Consider the following 21,475-nt stretch of genomic DNA (forward strand, 5'->3'; position numbering starts at 1 on the left):
CACAGGTATGCAGGCCCTGGGAGCCAGGAACATGCATATCCCAGTGCCTGCCTGTGTGTGGCCAGCCGAATTTGGAAGCTCTATCTTATACCTTTCTGTCAGTGACCTGTTACACAGTCCTGGGGTCTAATGCTTGTGTCAACAGGAGGTTAGGTTTCATGGCATCCTAAGCAAAGCAGGAATGTCCTGGCTTATATTTGTCTCCCCAGGAGAGGGAGAGGGTGGGAGAAAAGCATTCAGCAGCTACTGGGCAATCTTCTGCCATCTCTTGACAGGTAGTGATATAAATCAGAGCCTTGATTGGGCTCTGCTTAGATCCCTATCAGCCGTGATTAATTTGGTGCTATAGGTGGAAGGATAAACGTGGCTTCCTGTAATCTTAGTTGTTTCCACTAGCCTTTGAACTGATGCTTCCATCTGGTAGCACTTAGTTGTAAATACAAAGGTTCAAACTCTGCCCAAGACTGTAGAGTAGGTAGGAGGCCCAGTTCTGAGGAATGCCAGTGCCAGCTAGGAGTTGGTCTCTTGATTAGCCAGTATAACAGAGGCAAGGGCACTTAAGTCACTCCTCAATAGGTGGCTTGCAGTATCATCTGAAAACTTTTAGGTGCCAGAGCTTTTAAATTTATTAGAGAAGAGGCTAGCAAAAGTGCCATTAAGTGTCTGGAGCCTTCATTCTGTGCTACAGGGACATCTGCTCTGCCATCCCCAATGCTCTTATGAAAAGTCCAAAGAGAAGACAATAGGATTGCTTTTCTTGAGCAACTCCCATTGTAATTGAAAGGGATTTTGGGGATCTTTTCAGATCTTACTATCTTCTTGTATTCGGAATCCTTCCCCTCCTCTCAAGACTTTAATGGCTCTGGTCTGTAATCTTTGCAAGTCACTGGCTCATACACTCATCCATCTACCTTCAGAGCTCTGCACGAGGCGTGGCTTCACTCTGACATTCTTGTGTACAAAGCATTCCCATGATAACAGCTTGAAAAATGCCATGCTGGTTTTGTTTCCTCTTAACATCACCATGTACCTGTGGGAAATTCTGAAAAGGGCAACAGTCTTGCTGTGTTTGGTGGACAGGATGTGTTTTGAAAGCAGAAACATCATTGGCAACTGCAGCCTGCCAGGAACAGAACCAGCTTAATTCAGCTGACAGCTCTGGAGAAAACCAGCATTGCTGAGTTTCAAGTTAGTGTGGGTAGACACTAATAAAAAAATGTAGGATTAACAATTTGGAGGGAATAGTTTATTGCTTTTTGCTTAGTCCCTTTTCAGTTTCTGTCAGCCTAGAAAGAACAGAGCTCGTGGTCATTTGTGCCCAAAGCAAAATGTGATGAAAACAGGCAAACTAAAGTGTAATTTAGCTTTTTAAAAGCAAAGAGGAGAGGTCACTCCACCAGAAAAAAAAGAGTCAGAATTTGCAATTTAAACAAGACTCCACAAAGTCTTTGTCTTAGTAATGCTTGTATCCTAATGCTTTGAATCCAGTAAGTTCTAGTTACCAGAGCTCAGTAAAGCCATGTTTCCTGAGCAACTTCTTTTGCAATCTATTCAATTTTTGCCTCTCTATATAAACTCTGTGACATTTTTATCAGATGTGTTCATTATTTGTGCCTTCACTGAATAATTCCAGAGCTTCACCTCATCTCTAAGTGGTCTAGAACATTTGCTACTCAAAATCCAAGCTAAGTTTCTTAGAATTTTATAGTTGTATTTCAAATTTGAGGAACAGTTAAATGGAAAGCATAGCTGGCCTTGCACAAAATATAAACACAGGGCGAAGTTTCCTGCCAAGTGAATTAGTAAAGGATGGTTGGGACAAATTAATCGGATCAACTCCTGTCTTTGAAGAAACTGGCCTATAAAGCCAACTGAACCTACTCCCCATCCTACCTGTTTTATGGAAGGTAAAAAGACCAGGAGCAGGGGCAAAATGCAGATCAAATATTATCTTCAAAATGAGCTGATCCTCCACAGGTTTTGGAGGATGTCACTTCCTACCCCCTGTGCCATCCCCATCTCTTCTTCTGGGGTGTGCAGGCAGGATTTCAATGGATGTCAATCATCAGAACAATGCTAAATTACACTGGATGAGCCTCCTTGTACTCGTTGGGGGTCAGTCTTAGGAAGTGAAGTCAAACCTGGAAGTCATCCTCTGTGTTCTGCTCAGTACCTACATCACTGCTTTGGGATCTCTCCTTGGACATCTTCACTCCTGTCCTGAAGCAGGATGGTGGACCGAAGCCTCTGAGCTCCACCCGCACTGTTATGATTGTGCAAAAGGCTGTTAGCCATCTTATTATCCCAGGGCAAGAGCAAAGACATTTGCTTTGGGGAGTTGACTTTTCCCTCTTTGGGGTCTTTAGGATTTGTCTGAGCTGTGTCCTCATGCTCAATGCCTTCAGTGGCTGTAGGATTTCTGGGAATCTTCCTGGTGAAACACAGCTGGAGAGGGAAAAACCTGCTGGGTATTTATGGAGTGTTTCAGGGGTTGGCAGCATGTGTTTGCTTGTGGATGTATTTACAGAGCATCAGTATTAAACAGGCAAAGAAAAAGAGGAGGGGGGAAAGATAGAGTTTGTTTGGTTCAACTTCTATGAGTGCATGTAAGGAGTGAGGAGATACAGCCAAAGGGGCAGAAGGCAAACCTGAGGCAGTTTTCTTTCAGTTATTTTCTCTGCTGTTTATGCGCATAGACCAGAAAGGTCCCTGAAAACAGTTTTAATTACTCTTTTTATAAATTGTTTATGTGAGGTAATATCTCATCTTCAGTAATTTATGAAGCTGTGCAAGGAGTATTTTTCTACATCGTTTCTTAGTTGGAAGAAATAAGAAAATGAAAGTGTAACTTAAATGAAGTATTTTCTTCAGAATTTGCCAATTTAAATAAATGTTTTGCAGCAGCATCTGGTTCCTGGCTCTAGCCAGGAGAGCAAAAATCTGAGAACACTCTTCTTGGTTCTTTAGCAGCACATCCTCACTGGTAGCTGATTTCATAGGTGTTCTCTGACTGGAGCAGAGACTGTTTAGGCTAGGTTTAGAAAAGCTCAAGCAAAATGTTTTTTTAGTTCCAGTGATAATAAAAATATAATAGTTATCTTTCAAGAGACAGCTGTAACCTCCCATAATTCATAAACAGGAGCATTAGATTGAGGGAGCCAATATATAGCAGAAAATAAAGTGTCTGAATTTGTCATTCTGACTTTAAAAGCTAACAGAGAAGTTTGTTGCAAATAATTAATTTTATAATTTTCTTCTGGCTTGGCAGCTTGACTGTGAATAGACTGCACTTTCCTTGAAGCTATTTGTTAGCTGAATTTATTTGCTGAATAATTGATGTAAATATCTCAGTGAATAGTAAGTAATTATTCTTGGGCTCTGCTTAATTTGAAGGCAAGTGCTTGGCTGCAAGTAGATGATATTAGAAATTTGAGCTGCTGTGATTTGATGGGTAGGTCACCTTCTTTCCCTGGCTAACTGAATTTTGAGGAATTTCTATGTAGACTGCACCAGGGCTGCAACACTCGAGGAGAGCTTCAGCCATTTTCATGCTTTCATGAAGCAGCTCTGGGAGAGGGAGGCAGCACGAGGGGTGAGCAGTGCCAGTGCCATCAGCTGTGCTTTACCAGGTCTGCATTGGAGGAAAGAAGGGCTGTCCTGGTAAGGGCACCCAGAGGCCTCTGTGCCCTGTAACAGCTGGCACAGGTGGGGGCTCATCATCTGTCCTGGGTAAGGGCAGAGCTTATCTCCAGGTGGGGAAGACCCAAAGAGAGCAGCTGCCAGATCAAGCCCTGTGTTTCTTACCAGACATGGGGTACTCCACAGTGACCAATGGCAGACACATCTTGCATAATAAAATTATTTCATCTTGAGATAATGCTAAGCTAAAGGAAAAAACAAGTGCTTATCCCTGATGAGTTCAGCTCCTTGCTTCCTCTTGAAGTTTTCCTTTTCTTATGCTGTTCAGAATTTTAATTTCTGGGGTTTTTTTTTCCCCTTTCCGTGCTGGACTTCATGAGGATTCAGCCCCTTCAGGCTTAGGAAACATTCCCTTTTCTACAGCTGTCAACTCAATGGTGCTCATGTGGAGACTAGAAAGCTGAGACAGTTGTTGCCCCAAAGTGTTTGTCCTTGGCCAGAGGTTGCAGCTCCATCTGGCTCCTGGAAAGTGCTCCCCTTCCTGATGGGCTGTGATTTGCTCCCCAGGATAGACGAATATTGAAATTGGCACCTGCTTGTGCTGATACCCCAGGCTGGGATTTGGAAATTCAGGACATAAAGATCTGTGTCCCCTCCAGCCATTCCTGCTGCAGGAGCAGCAGTCTGGAAAGGAGCCGTGCTGGCATCGCGAGGTGTTAAGCTGGGATGGCTGAAGGAGTTAATCAGCTGCCTCACTGTAATATAATAGAAAGAAAAACATGCCTGTGGGGCTAGTCCATTTTACTATGTAGCTTCAGCTGGTAATTAAAAAGCAACAGTTCAAAATTAAGCAGTAATATGAATAAACCCCAAATTAAATATACCCAGGACAGGTTGCATTTTTCAGGGGGTGGATGCTTAGCATATCATGAAACTAGACTTTAAAAAAAAAAAAAAAGTCTCAGGCTGGGTGTCTAAAGCTGGGAGTTCCCCAAACAGCCCCAGAGCTTTCGCTTTATTCCATGAGGGTGCCCCTTTCATTGCAGCTCACTCGTCACCGGGGCCAACTGGTCCGTTCCACTCAGGGCATGTTCCCACATTCCTTCTGTTACAGTGGAGACAAAAAAGGAAAAATCAAAACCCCAGAAGGGCCCGGTAACAATTTTACTCGTGAGCCGAGCACAGACGTGGTTTCAGGTTCTTGGGAAAGATTTCATGTACCCCCTCTGAAGGTGAAGGGACAATGTGCCCATTTAAGGTGGAGAAAAGTGATCGTGGGCGCTGCCCTTTGGGCGTCCTGCCAGGCTTCCATTTCGGAGTGAAACTGCTGAGCAAAGCAGCAGGCTGAGAGCTCCTCTCTGCGTAGAGCAGGCAGATGGCTGCTCTTCAGAAGAGTGGAGCAACCAAGCACGGGGATAATTTCGAGGTGAAGGCATGGGGAGCAGGGAGGTGGGTGGGAAGGAGTGATAGAAGAGGTATTTTCATCCACAGGGTCCCCAACTGGCAGATCTCCAGAAGATGGGAAGTGTTGTCTGAGAAAAGTTCACGCTCTGCTCACCTCATTTCTTACATGCTTTCCCAAAGTATCTGCTACCAGACACTTTTGGGGATGTTTGGCTTATCTGGGCTGACTGTTCTTGTTTCAATGACACCTTTGAGCAACGTGCTGCAGACGCAGCGGCACCTCTCCTGGAACACTGCTCTTCTCCAGAAACCTCCTCACAAACTTCCAGTGCCCACAGAGCTCTTGTGTTACGTGGTGGGTGTCTGTGGGGGAGTTTCCCTGACACTGAGGCAGCATTTGGTGTTTCTGAACACAGGGGGTTTGCTCTTGAGGAGTAAGTGGTGAGGTACCCCCAGGACAGGAATGACGAAGTGGAGCTGGAGCCAAGCAAGGCTTGCTGGGGTGATGGCACAGGGGGAAATTGTGGGGACCTGGAGGTGTGCACAGCCAGGCTGGCAGCCAGCCCAGGGCAGCACAGATAGGCAGCAGTGTGCTGTCCAGTTTGTCCCACTGGAGCACTGCCTGCTTTGTCTGGGTGAGAAATGTCTCTGCTGTCCTCTGTGCCTGCGGGTTCCACATGATCCAGGGCTGCTGCTTTAGACATCCAGTGTCACACAGTCCATCGATCTCCTTTCTCTTTGTGCAGTTGGGTCCATTCACATCAGTTGAGCACTCTGGCCTTTTGCTCTCATAATGGTCTTTCCAATAATATGGGTTGTTTAAAATGAAACCCAGTTTCCAGCTACTCAGCCCTGGAAAACCTGTTACTGCTTTGACACAACTTAACATGAAGGGTGTAAAGAAAGAAGCCAAAGCAATTTGCACCATCATGTCTGACTTGATTAAAACTAATATGGGATGTTCAGGTTACTGGTCAGCATTTCATATGCAGTGTTTTTGTTTTCTAGTATGTCCTTTCTTTAAGTCACATAACTGAATAGCTGAGGTGAGTTCTAGGGAGAAGGAATTTGCTTTAGAGCCACTCTGAGTTCAACCTTCCTTTTGGAGTGCTCTCTTGTGCCAGAAGTATGAACTGATTTTACTGAGTGTTTTCTTTTTTGTTTACAAGATCTAAGACTCCAATGCAGAAGTCTAAAAAGTGACACTTGGAGACCTGTGAGTCATCACTGCTGGACAGGGTGTTAGTTACTGGAACTGGTTGCAGTTCATTGCAAAAACATTTGCAGAATTAGACTGCTCAGATTGTACCTCATTTGGTGAAAATATTTAGCCTTTTAGACAGGTTTACTCATCAAAGTTAATCTGGCAAGCTTAGCACAGCTGAGAAACAAGACCGATGTGAGAAATACTAGATGAAAGTAAATCCTGTGTACAAAATCCACACAATTCCTACATTTAGATTGAAAATTCAATAGAGGTAATTCTGTCCCTTCCAGAGTTTCAGTTCTGATTAAAATGCAAATCTGTCTTCCTGTTGTTTCTTAATTTATTTCCCTAAGCTTGAATGTGGGCATTGACCAAAGCAGAGTTATCCTACAGAGTCACTGCTCACTCACACAGTGACTGGTTGGGCATCAAGCTGAGTTACTGGCAAAGGAGACCCTGCTCATGATGTGGTGAAGGCATTGAAACTAAAACATCCTTCCATCAGTGTGGTGGTTCACAAAAGGGGAAAGGATGGAAATTCCATATCAAAGCTCTTTTCCTCCCACCCTTTCTCCTATGTTAATCTGGACTCTAAGTACCTTTAGCAAGTAACAAAGGTCACTGGTGTTGGAAGAAAAATTTTCAGATCTTACCCTTGTTCCAGTACTGCTTTTGCTACAACTGCTGCTGGCTTCAGGTTACATATTTCAGACCTTTTTTGGGTTTTATTGACCTATTTAGAGTGGGTGTGGTATTTATAGTGTATTATAGTATAGCAGTATAGTATAGTTTTAAAAGTGCTTTCAGGACAGAAATTAATTCCATGTCTTTGTCGTCTTAATGACCTTGTGCAAGAGAAGACAATGCATCCAAGAGCCCAAACTGTTGCTGTCTTGCCTGTTCTATCACACAGCCCACCAAACCCCCAAACTACTGCACTCTCACTGAACCATGTGCCTGTCCCAGCCCTACTGAAGCCAGGAACTATGAGCAGAAGCAGTAGTGTAGAAGGGTCAGTCCAAGGAATGTGTGAGCTCCCATCAACCAGGCAAACTCCTTTTCTGGCTTGGGGAACCTAAGGCAGAGAGAGTGGGGTTCTCATGCACTCTGCAGTGTTTGATGTCTAGAAAATTTCTGTTGGCTTTTGATTCAATCAAAACACAGCAAGAATAAAAAACAAAAATTACTTCTGCCTGTGCAAGTTCATAATGAGATCTCTGCATAAGGATAAAAGTCAGGAGGCTAAAGTCAAGCTGTTGGAGTCAACTTTAGCTGGGGCCTTGGGTGTGTAGGGCTGAAAACTGGGTCCTCAATGTCTCTGCAGCTTTCCCAGCATCAAGAAAACCAATCTCAGTCCCGTGGCTGCACATCAGTAGCGTGACTGCTCTGCCCTGGGCTGTGCCCTGTGTCACTGTCGTGGCTGAACCGTAGGATGGGTGGTGGTTTGGGATTTCTCCAAGCTCCTCAGTCAGATTCAATCTGGTTTATTAAACTGGTTAATTGGCAGTTTGAAAGGGAGTGGGGAAAGCAAGGTCCCTAGGTCTCCCTGGACAGTGCCAAGCCGCAGACTGTTAACTACTCCTGCCTTTCAGAAGCAATAACTGCGGATTTGGGGAACATATGGAACTAACTAGCCGAAAGGCTTTTATGAGCAGCTTTAACAGGGGGCACGGTTTGTGAGTAGAAATTCCAGTGGATGAGTTAATAGTTTCACTTTCCTTAGCTGTCCCTTTATAGGAAAAACAACAACAAAGCTGGGCACGTTCCTCCCACAGCCCCGGCTGTACAATGTGCCGATGCATCCAGGATTTCGTTTGGACACCGGGGGAGTCCTTTAGTGGATCCCCCAGGACCAGTTTTTCCAGAGCTATTTCCTGATGCTGACCTCATTAGGTGAGTTTCACAGCTCACTAATTCCTAGCAATAGCACAAGAGATTCAAGGAAAGGGGAAACCCGTCTTCTGGAAACCAATGGAACTGAACAGATTTGGGCAAGCACTTTTATTGCGTTTCATTAATCTGGAAAATCAGGGACTTGCATTTTTCTTTCTTCTGTTTTTTTTCCCTAAGTCACTATTTTGACCTGAGCTTGTATGTTAGATTTTCTGTTTGATTACAGAGTAGGATGACTACAAAAAGACAACCTCTGCAGAACTGTATATCTCAATATTTATGCTGCAGTTTGTTTTGGACCAAGTAGGAGAGTGGGTATTTCTTTTCTGGAATTGCAGTCTGGGCACTGGCAGGATATAGTCATTCAAAGACTTCCAGTAATGCTTATTTAGTGTTTGCATTGTGGTGGCATGTGTCCAAAAGAGAGAGCAAAGGAAAACAATAAGTTGCCTGCTCAAGAGCTGACATCATAGTGTGAAATTTAAGTACTTGTTTTTGTGGTATTGTTATTAATCATGGGTCTGTGCAGGGGTCATCCTGTAATTCCAGCTACTGGAGTCCTGTGAATGCAAAGCTTGGCCTGAGAGCTTTCTTAGGGTTGCCTTTCATCTTCAGGTCTCCTGTATAGCAAACACACCAGAAGAACACAGCTCCAATTTGTCTCATTCTTAACAAAAAATGTGTTTCTTCTGTTGTAATTCCTGAATTTGTTGCCTGTTTTACTAGCAGTATATTTCATGGGAAGGTTTGGGACCACTCAAGCATTTTATCTGTAAATAAGGTTTTTTTGTCTTATTTTACAGGTGTTTATTAGATGCTCCCACAAAGCTTTTTTTTTTTTTTTTTTTTTTTTTTTTTTTTTTTTTTTTTTTTTTTTTTTTTTTTTTTTTTTTTTTTTCCATTGTGGCATTATTTAGGGCCTTAGTTAGAAAAAATTGAAGAGGTAGTCCTGGCAACCTTTCCACTTGATTCCACAGGTGGACAGGTCCACCAGTCCACCACTGATGTAACCAGGAATGATGATGTATTTGGTAAAGGTTAGCTTGTGGTTTTTTTTTTGTTTGTTTGTTTGTTTTCTGGGCCTTCTTATGCTCTTCAGCTGAAGACAAATGTACAGAACACGTAAAAGGGGAAATCTCACTGGCACAGAGGCTGTGATTTCTCCTCCTTAACTATCACAATACATCACTAACATGGTGTCTGCCTTGAGGAGCTTTCAAATGTCCAGTTTGAAGCTGCTGACCTGGCACAATAAAACATAATATGTGAATGGTTGTGAGAGTACCTTGGAACAAATGAGATTTTCATCTACCTTTAGTCCCAACCCCAAATTCAGCGAAGAATATTATTTCTGGTGGAAAGGCTGGAGTATTCCTAGGCCCAGTCCAAGTACACATTTATACACTTCTCCTCCCTCTTTAAAAAGGTGGCAGCAGTTCTCTAGATGTGTTTCTGTAGATTAGTCTACTTCCCTAAAAACAAACTCATTAAATTATCACGTAAAATCAAACCTCCAACCTCATCAATGTGTTTGCAAAACAAAATTCAAATCATCCCAAGGACAACTGCTGATACCAACATTTCTGGGCAGTGCCAGCCTCGAGATTTTCGGACCTACTGCCATTGTGTCTGCTTGCTTTATGTGTGATTTAGAGGTTTTATAATGCTTTATCTTTTTGAGGGTGAAAGTTAAACACTGTAAACATTCACGTTGATTTTTATGGGAGGTTTGCTTTTGTAACCCATTCCTTCTGTTCTTGTGTGACTCCTGGCTCTGTAATCCAGAAGCACAGAGAGAGGGAACATTGTTTGAGTGTCAGGGGGATGAGTAAAGCTGTTAGTGAAGGTCTTCACTGGTCCAGCCCCTTTTCCTTCAGAGGTCCAAAGGCTGTGCAAAACAATTCAAAAAGTGTCTGAACCAGTGGTCCCTGGCACTGTGTAGGAGGAGTGGGACCCATTCCCATCAACAGTAAAACAGGACTGCCCTGAGGGCTGAACTGGTGTTTCCAAACATCCAAATAAAATCTCTGTGTTGGGGGAATGACACCACCCAACGTAAAAAGTTGGTCAGTCACAAACGGTGGGGCCAGAGACAGATATGTAAAAATGTCTTCAAAGCACACTAGGGTGAAGACCATAAATTGTGTGAATAAAAATGCACTTCCCGAGAGCCAAAGTCATAACTTCCCATTGCTTCCCAGAACAAATCCTGTCTGCTCTGTTTATTAGGTGGGACTGTGTTTAGGCAGTCACTCTAAGTGTGTTTATTTTGAAGTCATCAGTTGTTCAGTAATCTCAGGCAGCTCTGGGAGATTTAACTCAGATAGAGGATTAGGCTGGGGGTCGTGGGGTCACTGATATTAAGATAGAGAGAAGGGAAGGAAACAGCATTGTTTTTGTGGCATTAACTGAACAGTAAGGAAAAATAAATTCGGGTTTTAAGCTGGCTTTAGGCTGACTCTGAAGGAAATGGTCTACAAATCCAGCCAGAAAGAAGACAACTGGGATGAGACCCCATTTCTCTTTAAATTTGTTTTGAGCCACCCAACCAAAATCCATGGTGGTTATGGCCTGATTAAGCAAGACTCCTCTAGAAATCAGTTAAGTACAGTTTTCCTTTAGCATATTCAAGTGTTTGAGTTTCCGATTTTCACTTTCCTCCTAAAATAAAATCTCTGGAGTAGCTTTTGGGGCAGCAGTTTGAGCCCAGTGCTGAGCTCCCCACGGTGACAGCAGCATGCTGGATGGCTTCAGCTGGTGGCCAGCAGCACCTCTAGGTCCCAAAGCTGCTCTGAGGCAGAAAGCAAGGACATGAACATCCTGGCACTAATGAAATCATGGGCTCCCACTGCAAAACAACTCATTCTCCCTCATTTGGAATCTTTGGTGTCTTAAAAGAAGTGAACTTGTACTGTGAACTTCTCTGCAGGCTGGTTTTTGATGAACACATAGACAATTTTCTTCAAGGTCTCTAACCCCCTGCAAATGTGACTGAAATAATATAGTAGGTTCCAAACTTACTCAGAGGAGAAAAACCCACAGCTTTAATGCACAGAACCGATTTCCCCAGAATAACAAAAAAAAAAAAAAAAAAAAAAAAAAGCGGGGGGGGAGACAAAAATGGCATTGGGAGTAAGGTAGAGATCTGTTTATTGCCTTCGTAATATTTTATCGTAAAACACACAGTCTTGCCCTCAGGGCTTGTTGGTGGTTTGAATATGTGTGTGTGCCTGTGTGTATACATATTTTTGTATACAGAAATCCAGTAACATCCATTGTTTAAAAAATCAAAAATGAGAAGGATTTTGCTAAAAGCATTTTGGGAAAACCTCTGCTCTCATTTTTCCTGTCGATGTTTTTCTAAGCTTTTATTTTTATTAGTCAAAATGTTTAGAATCCCCAGGAAATCCTGGGATGAACCATTTCCTCTTCGAGCTGTAGCCCTTAGGGGAAAAAAAAAAAGCTCAGATCCTTTCAAACGTTAGAATTTTTCAAACTGTGTTTTTTGCATATTTTTTAAATTAGAAAAAAACTAAGTTAGGAAGATGCTTAACTTCAAGCTGTGGTCCTAGGAAAGCTTGATCTCTTTGTAGAAAAGCCTGAAGAGACCCTTAGATCTGGGCAAGGAAATCTTTTAGGCTTGGCTCTTAATGAGGAACTGATTGCCAAATTGAAGAATAACAGGTTCAGTTGAAAGACCATCTTTTTTTTCCCCTAAGTAAATTAAAAAATAGCAGTTGCTTTTCCTCAAGCCAGTTTGTGTATGTTAGTTAGCAAGTAACAGCTTTTTATTTAGGCTGTTAATGTCCTGAAGATCCTATGCTATTATTAATATTATTAACATTAACAATGCTATGAATAATTAAATATCTGATACTCTTTTTTATATACATGAGATTTTTCAACTTCCTTTCCTTCACCCTCACATAAACTTCAATGGGAATCATAATTTTAAATAAGAAAAACTTCCATCCTGCAAATATATATGTAAATTGCTGATTTTAAACTCACTCTGAGTTCACTCGTTGAAGTGGGTTCAGTTGCTAAAATTTCAGAAGATAAGAATTCAGGTCCCACACTGCAGCTCAGCAGGAATTACCTTACCCAGATTTTGAGATGATTGTTATTCTCTGGGAAGGATGGGGCACTGCTGTACTAAATGAGAAAAGCTCAAAAAGTGGTGAAATATGAGACTGAGGGATGCAGGAGTCTTTTCATGAAAAATGACACATCAGTATAATTTTTGTGAACTCTGAATTTGCAGTCACCACATACCACTTGATTTTAGGAAAGTGTGTTTGTTTATTTATATAGTTCGTGGCAGAAGTCTTCACTGCTGTTCTTCTGATTTATTAATCTACTTTTTATCAAGTTTCTTCAGAAGGTTTTTGGAAAGCACAATATGCAAAACCCAGACTTGGTGGTTCAATAACTGGTGTATATTACTTCCACAGTCTGTCGCAAATCTAAAAAGATTTTTGGTAGTTCATGTGAAATTTAGTGGTCCTTTTTTTGTTTGTTTGCTTGGGGTTTTTTTTTGGTACTTGTTTAGTAATTCAAGAAAAAAAATCTAATGCTGAAGGACATTCATTTTTTTGTTTACCCAAAATTACACAGTAAACAGTGCTTCTGGCTTTTTGGGGTTTTTTTCAGTTTGGGATGGAGATACTGAGCCAGATCTGAACCAATGTTACAGATCTGCACCTCTGTTCTCACTTTGCACATGGGTGGGTGAAGGAGGAAAGACAAAAGGAGGGAGACTAATAATGAATTTCCTAAATTTCTGTTACTACAAGCATGCACAAAGTTCCAATACAACACCGTTGACTTCAGAAGTTCAGATGATTTTGATTTTTTTTTCTCAAAAACCTTTCAGCTGAGTTTGGACTTTAGATTTAAGCTAAGGTACAGGAAAAGTCAGAGGCAATAGAATTTTCCTCATTTAGGGCATTTCCATTCCAGTGTCTGTCATGAAGCAAATTAACCAGCACAGAGAGCCCAAGAGTTCTGAGACTGTGACCTCTGAGCAATATATATCTGTTGTAAAGTTATACCCAATGGGGAATATAATAGGGTCTTGTACCTGAATGCTTTTCCATTTGGGAATGCCTACAGACCATCCCTTGTTGTTGTGAGCCAGAATGGATCAAGAGAATAGACCTCAGGTGCAGGAAAATCTTTCAAAGTTTTGTCCTTTAGTCTTTGTTGATTCCTACTACCTTTAACTTTTTCTCTCTTGTCCTGCCTGTGTTTCTGCAGGTGCTGTTTGCTCTGAACCAAACTCTGCTCCAACACGAAAGCCTTCGAGCTGGGAGTTTGCAGGCCCCTTACACCACTGAGGATCTCATCAAGCACTACAACTGTGGGGACCTGAATGCTGTGATATTCAACCATGACACTTCTCAGGTGAGCAGAATTGTTCCAGATGGGCCAGAGAATTGAGGAAAATTCAGCTGCTTTAATAGCAATATCCCAGTCATCACTTCATATTCTGACTCCTCTTCCCTCTCTTCCTTTTAATGCCCTGTGTTTTCTTTCCACACGTGCCTCATTTGCCTGGTGAGAGAGTGGAATTTCCCTGGATTTGCTCAGGCTCTGGGGAATCATAGAATGGTTTAAGGTTCAAAAAGACCTCCAAGATCATCGAGTTAACTGCTAACCCAGCACTGCCAAGTCCACAGCTAAACCGTGTGCCCAAGCACCACATACACACGTCTTTTAAATACCTCCAGGGATGGTGACTCCAACACTTCTCCGGGCAGCCTGTTCCAAAGCTTGTCAGCCCTTTTGATGAATAATTTTTTCCTAATGTCCAATCCAAACCTCCCCTAGCACCACTTGAGGCTGTTTCCTCTTGTCCTATTGCTTGTTACTAGGAATAAGGAATGGACTGCCTGGAAAACTTTCCTCTGGATGTTCTTGAAAAAAGAGTAATTCTGGATGTTTGGGGCTGTTGAATGCAGAACTCTCATTAAGGGTGAGGGGGAACCTTTGCAATGTTTGAACTTTTATATGAAGAGGAAATGGACCTTATGTAAATACTCTAAAAAGTAAATAACCTCTCAAACATGTCATAATTCAATAATTTTGTATGTGTCTCAGGCAGCCCTTCAGTCTCTGTTTATCTTAGTTCTCCAAATCTAGTAAACTCTCAAGGGAGCAGAAATCTGCTTTCCAGACCAGTTTGATGCTTCTTGGCAAACTGAGATTCCTTTCTCCTTTCCAGCTAATTCTGTGAAAACTTGGTCTTTGGATGTCATCTCCAACATCTCCTTTTTTTGATCAGTATTCCCAGATTCCTGTCTCAGGTGCAGTGACTCACTTGGGGCAAACCTGTGTAAATTTGACAGCTACAATATTGTATGTGTCTTGCCAGTGAAAGAATGAAATCATGATAGCAGTCTGCCATTAGCAAATGCAAATCAAGGAGAGCTATGTGACTTCCAGAGAGAACTGAGACCAGGTAAGCTCAGTCTGTGGATTGGGGCAGAGGTCTCTCAGACATCTTTATCTTGCTGTCACTGTCTTGGGTTGCATAGGGCTCTGTGGGTCACTTGTTTCTCAGCAGAACAGCTGGGCAAGCAACTGGGGCCCCAACATGAAATAAAACCCCTCTGGTGTCCCAGTTAACTCACTCCTAGAAAATGAAACGTGTGTGGTACCAAAGCTGCCAGTGCTGTTCATTCTGGTCAGCCTTGCACCAAAAAGTAACTGGAGAAAGGGAGAAAGCAACTTGGGTAGGAATACATCCTTAAAGATGGGGAATATGAGTTGGAAAAAGTAGAGAGTTCATGACTTTAGAGGGTCCTGGAGAAGTCCATGATTGTAAGTATTCCTGAAATGTTGAGGCACGGCACACATGGTAAACAAGGAATAAAGAAGCAGGATGTAGTGGAATGTTTGCCATGGAATACTATGAAAAAACTGCTAGTAGTCAAATCCATGAAGACAGTCCTGGTGTCTGAATGCCCTCTGTCACCTTATAATCTCCACCAGTGTGATTTCTCCTAACAAGTAAAGCCTTTGTCTCTAAGATGAGTTGTGGTCATTCACAGCAGTTCCATGGACTCCCAGACACCTCTGATTTATTGACACATTGTCCTATAACAGACCTGTGGGTTGGACTTGAGAGGAGCAGTTTGCTGTAAAAACTTCTTTATTCCTGCAAATTATTGGATCAAGTGTGAGTTTCAAAACAGTGTTAAAGACAGAAGAAAGAAGCCAACAACCAGTCAGAGTTCAAGCACTGGTGTTAGTCATGGTCCCAGAGTGCACGCAGTTGATGGAGATTATAACGCTTACAGGCCATGGAAAATTAAAATCCCTCTATGTATACTGGTCCCTGCAGAACTCTAAATATTGTGCAGTACTGTTGGGTAAAGAGTTTTGTGTTTGGTAGTGTTTTTATAAACCAGCTCTATACCATTTATTTTAACTGCAAGCAGAACAAAATAGAAAATTAAAACGTAAAATAAACTCCCTATTCAAGTCAGGTTTTGCCAGTTGGGGTCATTCCAAAGTTTGTTCTGTGTGGGTTTTTTGTAAGGATGAAAGACTCTGTCTGTCATGGAGAGTTTTTGCCATTTGGTTACCAAATTAGATTAGGCTGGCTCAGATATCACACATGAAAGATCCCCCATGGGATTTCTCTGGAGACATTAAATGTAGGCACAGGGATTTATCATGTGCTGAGTCTACTGCAGTTCAGGGCAGGTACCCATGCCAGTCTTGGGAGACAAGAGTGCCACAGTGATTTTAGAATCATGGATGCCTTCCATGATATCCTGCTGCTGGCCCAGCTCTTTAGAGGTCTGATAAGAGTTGAAACTGATACTGTTAACACAACCTTGAAATACCACATGGAATAGAACAAAAGGTCAGGAATGGAGTTGTAAGAACCAGCACCTATGTGAATGCTGTAGGCCAGGGAATTCAGCTCCATCCAGTGCAGCTCAGGAGAACTGCAAAAGGATGGGACTCTCACCCTTTGAGGACTAATTTGGGGTGCTGTTTAAGATTATTCAAGCCTTCTTGTCACTTGAAGGTTATCAGGAGCTGCAGAATAAAGGTGATCTGTGCATCAGTTGGCTCAGTTCAGAGCTGATGGTTGAGGTGGCTGAACTGGACTGGGAAGGAGGTGACAAAGTCCAAGGCTGCTGTGGGGACAGTGGCAGGGAGAGGGAGAGTATTTATATGGTACAGTAACTTGATAAATGCCTCCAGTGTGACTCTTTAGAGATGAAGCAGCTTCGGTAGCTGCCTGCAAGATGCTGAGGTGCCTTTGGATTAAAAATCATCTTGGAGCAGAAAGGACCAGAAGAAATACCAACACCTGACATGTTGCAGATTAGTTCCTTGAGCCTCCTCAGCCTCAAGTGGGAAGTGTGCCGTTTCCTGCACATTCCTAAGTCCTTCTGGGACCAAGACTGTGCCAAAGGGGCGCACAGACAGAATGGTGCTGGGAGGAAAGGTGCAAGGAAAGGTACTTCCTGGTCCAAAGCAAGTTTTAGGTCAGAGGACAGCTCCTTTGTCACCCCTGGCTAGGGACAGGACCACCCCAGGGAGATGCTGCTTACCTTGGGCTTGGGAAGTGCAGCTTAGCTGGGATGCCCAGAATGAGGGGGTGTGAGCAGGGCCCCATGTCCCTGACTCTTTCCTTCCCCAGAGCCGTCAGCCCTGATGAGAGCGGAGGAGTAAACAAATCCTTCTCAGTTTCAGTGGGTTTTTAAAATTTTATTTTAATTATGAACAGTGAAAGAGGAAACGCCTCTGCTTTCCTGTGATTGTATTGCACTCATCATTCCTCTCCCTCCCCATTTTTTAAACTTTGTTGCAAGCAGCATTTTTCCAAATGTAAAAATCCTTATTTAAACTTTTTTAAAATTTTAAGGGAGTCAGTTTAATAAGTTAGACTATGACCTAGAAGTGCAGTAGGAAGCATCTCTCTTTTTTCAATAGCCTTCTTCAAACACTTATTTCTCTGGTGACTTTTGCAATCAAGAGGCTTATGTTGAGGCTTCTGGGCAGAGAGTCAAAATGATACCGAAGACAAAGTATTCTAAGCTAAAGATAGGGTGGGTATATATTCTGCTCTTTCTGCAGACTATTCTTCCCCTCAAAGAAGTCAGTTCTTTCTCTGCTTTTGTGAATGTTCCCTAAAATCAAAAATTATAGATTAGATCAATAGTTTTAACTTCTCTATTCTATCTGAAGCTCTCAATAGGGAATTGAGGTCAGTGTATCCAGAAGTATTAAAAAGAAAAAAAATCTGTTAGTTCAAATTTAGAAAATTATCTGTCTTCATATCATACTTTTTTTACCTGAGACAGCTGAGAAATTGCCAAATGACCTGAAGCCTCCATGGAACAACCAAGCTTTTTGGATCCCTTACTCGAATGATGCCGTCCATATCTCAAGTCACCTCTGCAGTTTGAAATGCCATGTGTGGCTTTAGATAGTGGGTGTTGCCTTCTGAAAAGCATATGATGATCTTGATAACGTGACATTAGTGATTCATAAACTAAGCTCATGTCAATATCAGCCTCCCTAAACTAAAGAAGAAAATGTTTAGTGACTCACTTCACAAGGCACTTGCTGTTTATAGATCACCAGGTTGTGTTACAGAGCCCTTTAAAAATGTTATCATCCTTCACTGAAACATGTCCTTTAAGATTTAAGGGTCCTGATAATTCTAATTACATCATTAACTTGCCCCGTTGTCATTTTGGATAAAATACAACTGGATTTCTGGCTCACTTCTCAAATCAATGAGAACTATCTGTGGAATGCTCCAGCTTCGGTAACTGCAGAAACACACAGCTGAGACCATTAGGTAGAGTGTTGAATGACAAGCAGACCTAATTTGTCCAAAGAATGGAGTTTTATCTAGGGCAGAGGAAGATAAATCCATGAACTGAAGGCACAGCTATTGTAACGCAACGCTCTGGAAGCATCTTATCATTCTCAGCCATAACAAAGTGCAGGCGAACTGGCACAGCCTCCCGTTCTTCCAGGGAAAATGATTGTGGGCTTTCCAGAAAAGTGAGTGCAAGGCTGTCTCTGGCACCAGGGGAGCCATCCCACGAGTTTCCCGCTGTGGGTCCAGGCAGAGGGTCGGTCACACTTCAGGAGTGTTTGTCAGGAGGACACTGATGGCAGTCCGGACGCCAGCCGGGTGCTTGGTGACACCAGTGCTCAGTGCTGCCTGTGCCCGCAGCCAGCACAGCCTGTCCCCACCTTCTCCGCTCTGGAGATGCTGCTGCAGAGGGGCTGCCTCCCCATAGCTCAGAAGAGCTCTTGCTCTGCTGTGGCGGGATCATAATTTCTTTCCCCTTGCACCTGAGTTACAGCTCCGTGTTTTGGTACACTGTGAGCATTTGGAAGTGAACGAAAAAACAGAAGTGTAGCCAAAATTTGCAGAGTCTAATTTTCATATTATGTCAGAACAGGATTCCAGATTGGAGCAATATTGTATTTTGGCTTATGTGTTTCAGAAAATTGGTTGCAGATCCAGATTGAGAGTGAAGTCTACTTGTTGATTACAGTGCTAGGGAAAACATTGCAGAGATTTTTTTTTTATTAATAATCTGGAACATGCCCAGATAATTTCCATGCTACAGGTTTTGAAAATAGGTTGTTGTTGCTTGAAAATTTTCATTACATGTTTGCATTTGGAGTTGTTTTACCTTGGAAGTCCTTTCCCTCCTTTTTCCTCTGAAGAAAGCAATGTGAGGGAAGAGAGAGCCATGGAGAAATTCGAACAAGACATTTAAAAGCTAAGATTCTTCTTTCAGACTGCTCCATTAATAGAAAAAGAACATACTTACCTACAGAAGAGGGCTGATTTACATTAAAACATTTAGGGATTGTTTACCATCTGTATTTATAAGTACGGGAATAGACTATAAATGAGTATGAAAGTGACCGGTAAAAAATATTTGGAGTTGAAGGTGCTACTTTCTGTGCAGTGCTGTATGTTTGCTGTAAAGCATTTACTTTCCCTTCTTTTTTAAGAGCTGGTTTATGAAGTGTTTCTTGGAAGTACTTGTTAAAGAGAAATGAAAAGGCCTTGTTAGTGTTTTAAATAGTATCTTGTTGGTTGAATGTAAAAGGTGCTTTTTCTTTCTTCTTGTTTTATCCAGAAGATATATTTGCTCCTCATTATGACTGTGAGGAGGAGAAAAGTGAGACAAGGGGGCAGCTTGGTTGGTTTGGAAGGACTTGGCAGGATTAATGTTAAACATTATTGAAAAGACTGTGTTCTTGGGTGCTCCTGGACATAACATTTCCTGATCTGACACTGTTGGTGTGCATTATCAAATGGTGAATGCCATAGATTAGGTGTCTCCAGTTTAAACTGGTTGAGCTCTCTGATGGTCACTTCAGACCTAGGTCTTCTGTCCTCTGAGAGAGCTCATGCTGGTAAACCCAAATGCTTGTAGAGTTCCACCAGCTTGAATGGAAAGAAATCCATTTCAAAGGTGATTTAATCTGAATCATTCCTTATTTTTCTCCTCACTGGTCCTTGCTCCATTTCTAAAGGCTTTCTTGGAGATGTTCTCCATCTTTTCATCTGGTACTAGACCTCTCAAGGTACCCCACCCTAAAGGAAGTTAAAATCAGTTCAAAAGCTATCATCCAGTTTGTTTCAGGGGCCAGCATAACTGGAAAGCTGGTTTGGACTGGGAGAGGCCTGAACTTATTTCTAGGACCAAACAGGAAGGCAGAGTCACCTCTGCAATGCTCTCCCTTGAGGGTCAGCTCTGGAGGTCCCATGTCCACCCAGCTGCTGTTGTGTTATGAACCAGATTTCTGCTCCTTGCCAAGTTATGTGATATTGTGCAAGTCATATATTTTGGATCAGACCCGCCTCAGGTTAAAATAATGTTGCAAATTTCACATACACATTTGGGCTTTTTCTAGAATCTCACTAAACAGAGATGGAAAGAAACTCATTGAAGAGCCCTGAACAATACATATCCAAGACAACCAAACCTGAGTTTATACCCACTATTAACCAGCTGTTCTCCCACTTCTGTGTAACAGAAGACAAAATGAGAAATACCTTTGGAAAAAGAATTGCAGTTCTTTAATAAACCAAACCCAAACCTTCTGGCCCCAGTTTTTTCACTTTATTGCCCTGCTTTGCCCTTTGATCAGTATCTTTACTTGGGTGTCATGGCAATATAATAGGTGATGGTTTTAGTGTCAGAACAGAAAAAAATATTCTTTGTCAAAAAAATGAAAGCTATTTTCCCTATTTGGAAGGGAAATAGAAAAACTTGAACTTTTCCATATGTTTGCAAGCTCGTGAAAGCTGGCCTCAAAAAAATCCCAACGTTAAAAGGGTTTTAAGTGTGGCAGGAGTATCATTAGATTGTTAAGATTTACTCTCCCCTCCAAAACCCAGACCTTTATTTGCATACATTGCAGGCCTGTCATCCTTAGTCAATTAATGAGCAGGTCCCTGTAATCTGGTCCTAAATATACTCCACATAGTTGGATGAAGCTTGCAGAAAGGGGGCCGGGATCATTGTTCTGACTGTGTTTTGTTAAGACTTCTTTAATCAAAACATTCATTCAGATAGAGAGGCCGGCTGCATATTTTGGCATTGCGACCAAGGGGAGCAGGGATGAGGTTGGGGTGGGGAGGGAGGCCTTGGAGGAGGGGTTGGTGTTGCTTGCTTCTTCTTTTCCTTTTTTTTTTTTTTTTTCCTAAGTGCTAGGAAAGCAGCTATTTAACTGGTGTGGAAAAACAAATAGAAAACATACATGGAGGTCATGACTTCTCAGGGATTTGTTGAAAGTATTTTTTAACAGGGATAGAAGTATCCCCCCCCTCAAGCTGTTAGTGTGTGAGATGCACAGTCCATCCCTGTGGCCTTTCTGCCTTTTTTTTTTTGTTTGTTTTTTGAACATGTTTTCTTTCGCCCCAATTGGACAGAGAAGGTAGAACTAGGCAGGACACACAGCTGTTGTTTGGCCAGGTGCCACCCGGAAGAACAGCCCTGGCTGGATAGGTTTGGTGCTCCCAGGGAGAGTGTCCATGCAGGTGCAGATACAGGAGTGCCCAAGGGCTGCAGCCCACCCTGCCTGCAGGCAGCTTTACACTCAGGCCAGCAATGACTCCTACAGCTTTTGTGTCACCTGCAGAGCTTGTTTTTAAATGTATCATTCACTGTCTGTAGAGACTTCACTGGCATTCAGCCTGCTCTTCCCCTCCACATCTTCTCCTGTTGGTAATTTTCCTGCATTTACATGTTTAGATGCTCCAGTGGCCCCTAGATCTGAGGTAACCACTTTGAAACTCAAAGACCTCTGTTTCCACACCCA

At 42.4% G+C, this 21,475-nt stretch overlaps 1 protein-coding gene across 1 annotated transcript in view; it reads left to right on the forward strand.

Annotated features, from left to right (window-relative positions):
- LOC136364832 (metalloprotease TIKI2-like) overlaps window positions 1–21,475 on the forward strand; it is a 264,403-nt gene that overhangs the window by 131,470 nt on the left and 111,458 nt on the right. Inside the window, exon 3 of the mRNA XM_066324927.1 lies at window positions 13,403–13,549. Coding sequence (XP_066181024.1) covers window positions 13,403–13,549 — 147 coding nt within the window. The remainder of the gene's footprint in view (window positions 1–13,402; window positions 13,550–21,475) is intronic.

Source organism: Sylvia atricapilla, chromosome 9 (genome assembly GCF_009819655.1).
Source record: "Sylvia atricapilla isolate bSylAtr1 chromosome 9, bSylAtr1.pri, whole genome shotgun sequence".
In the NCBI taxonomy this organism is placed as follows: Eukaryota; Metazoa; Chordata; class Aves; order Passeriformes; family Sylviidae; genus Sylvia; species Sylvia atricapilla.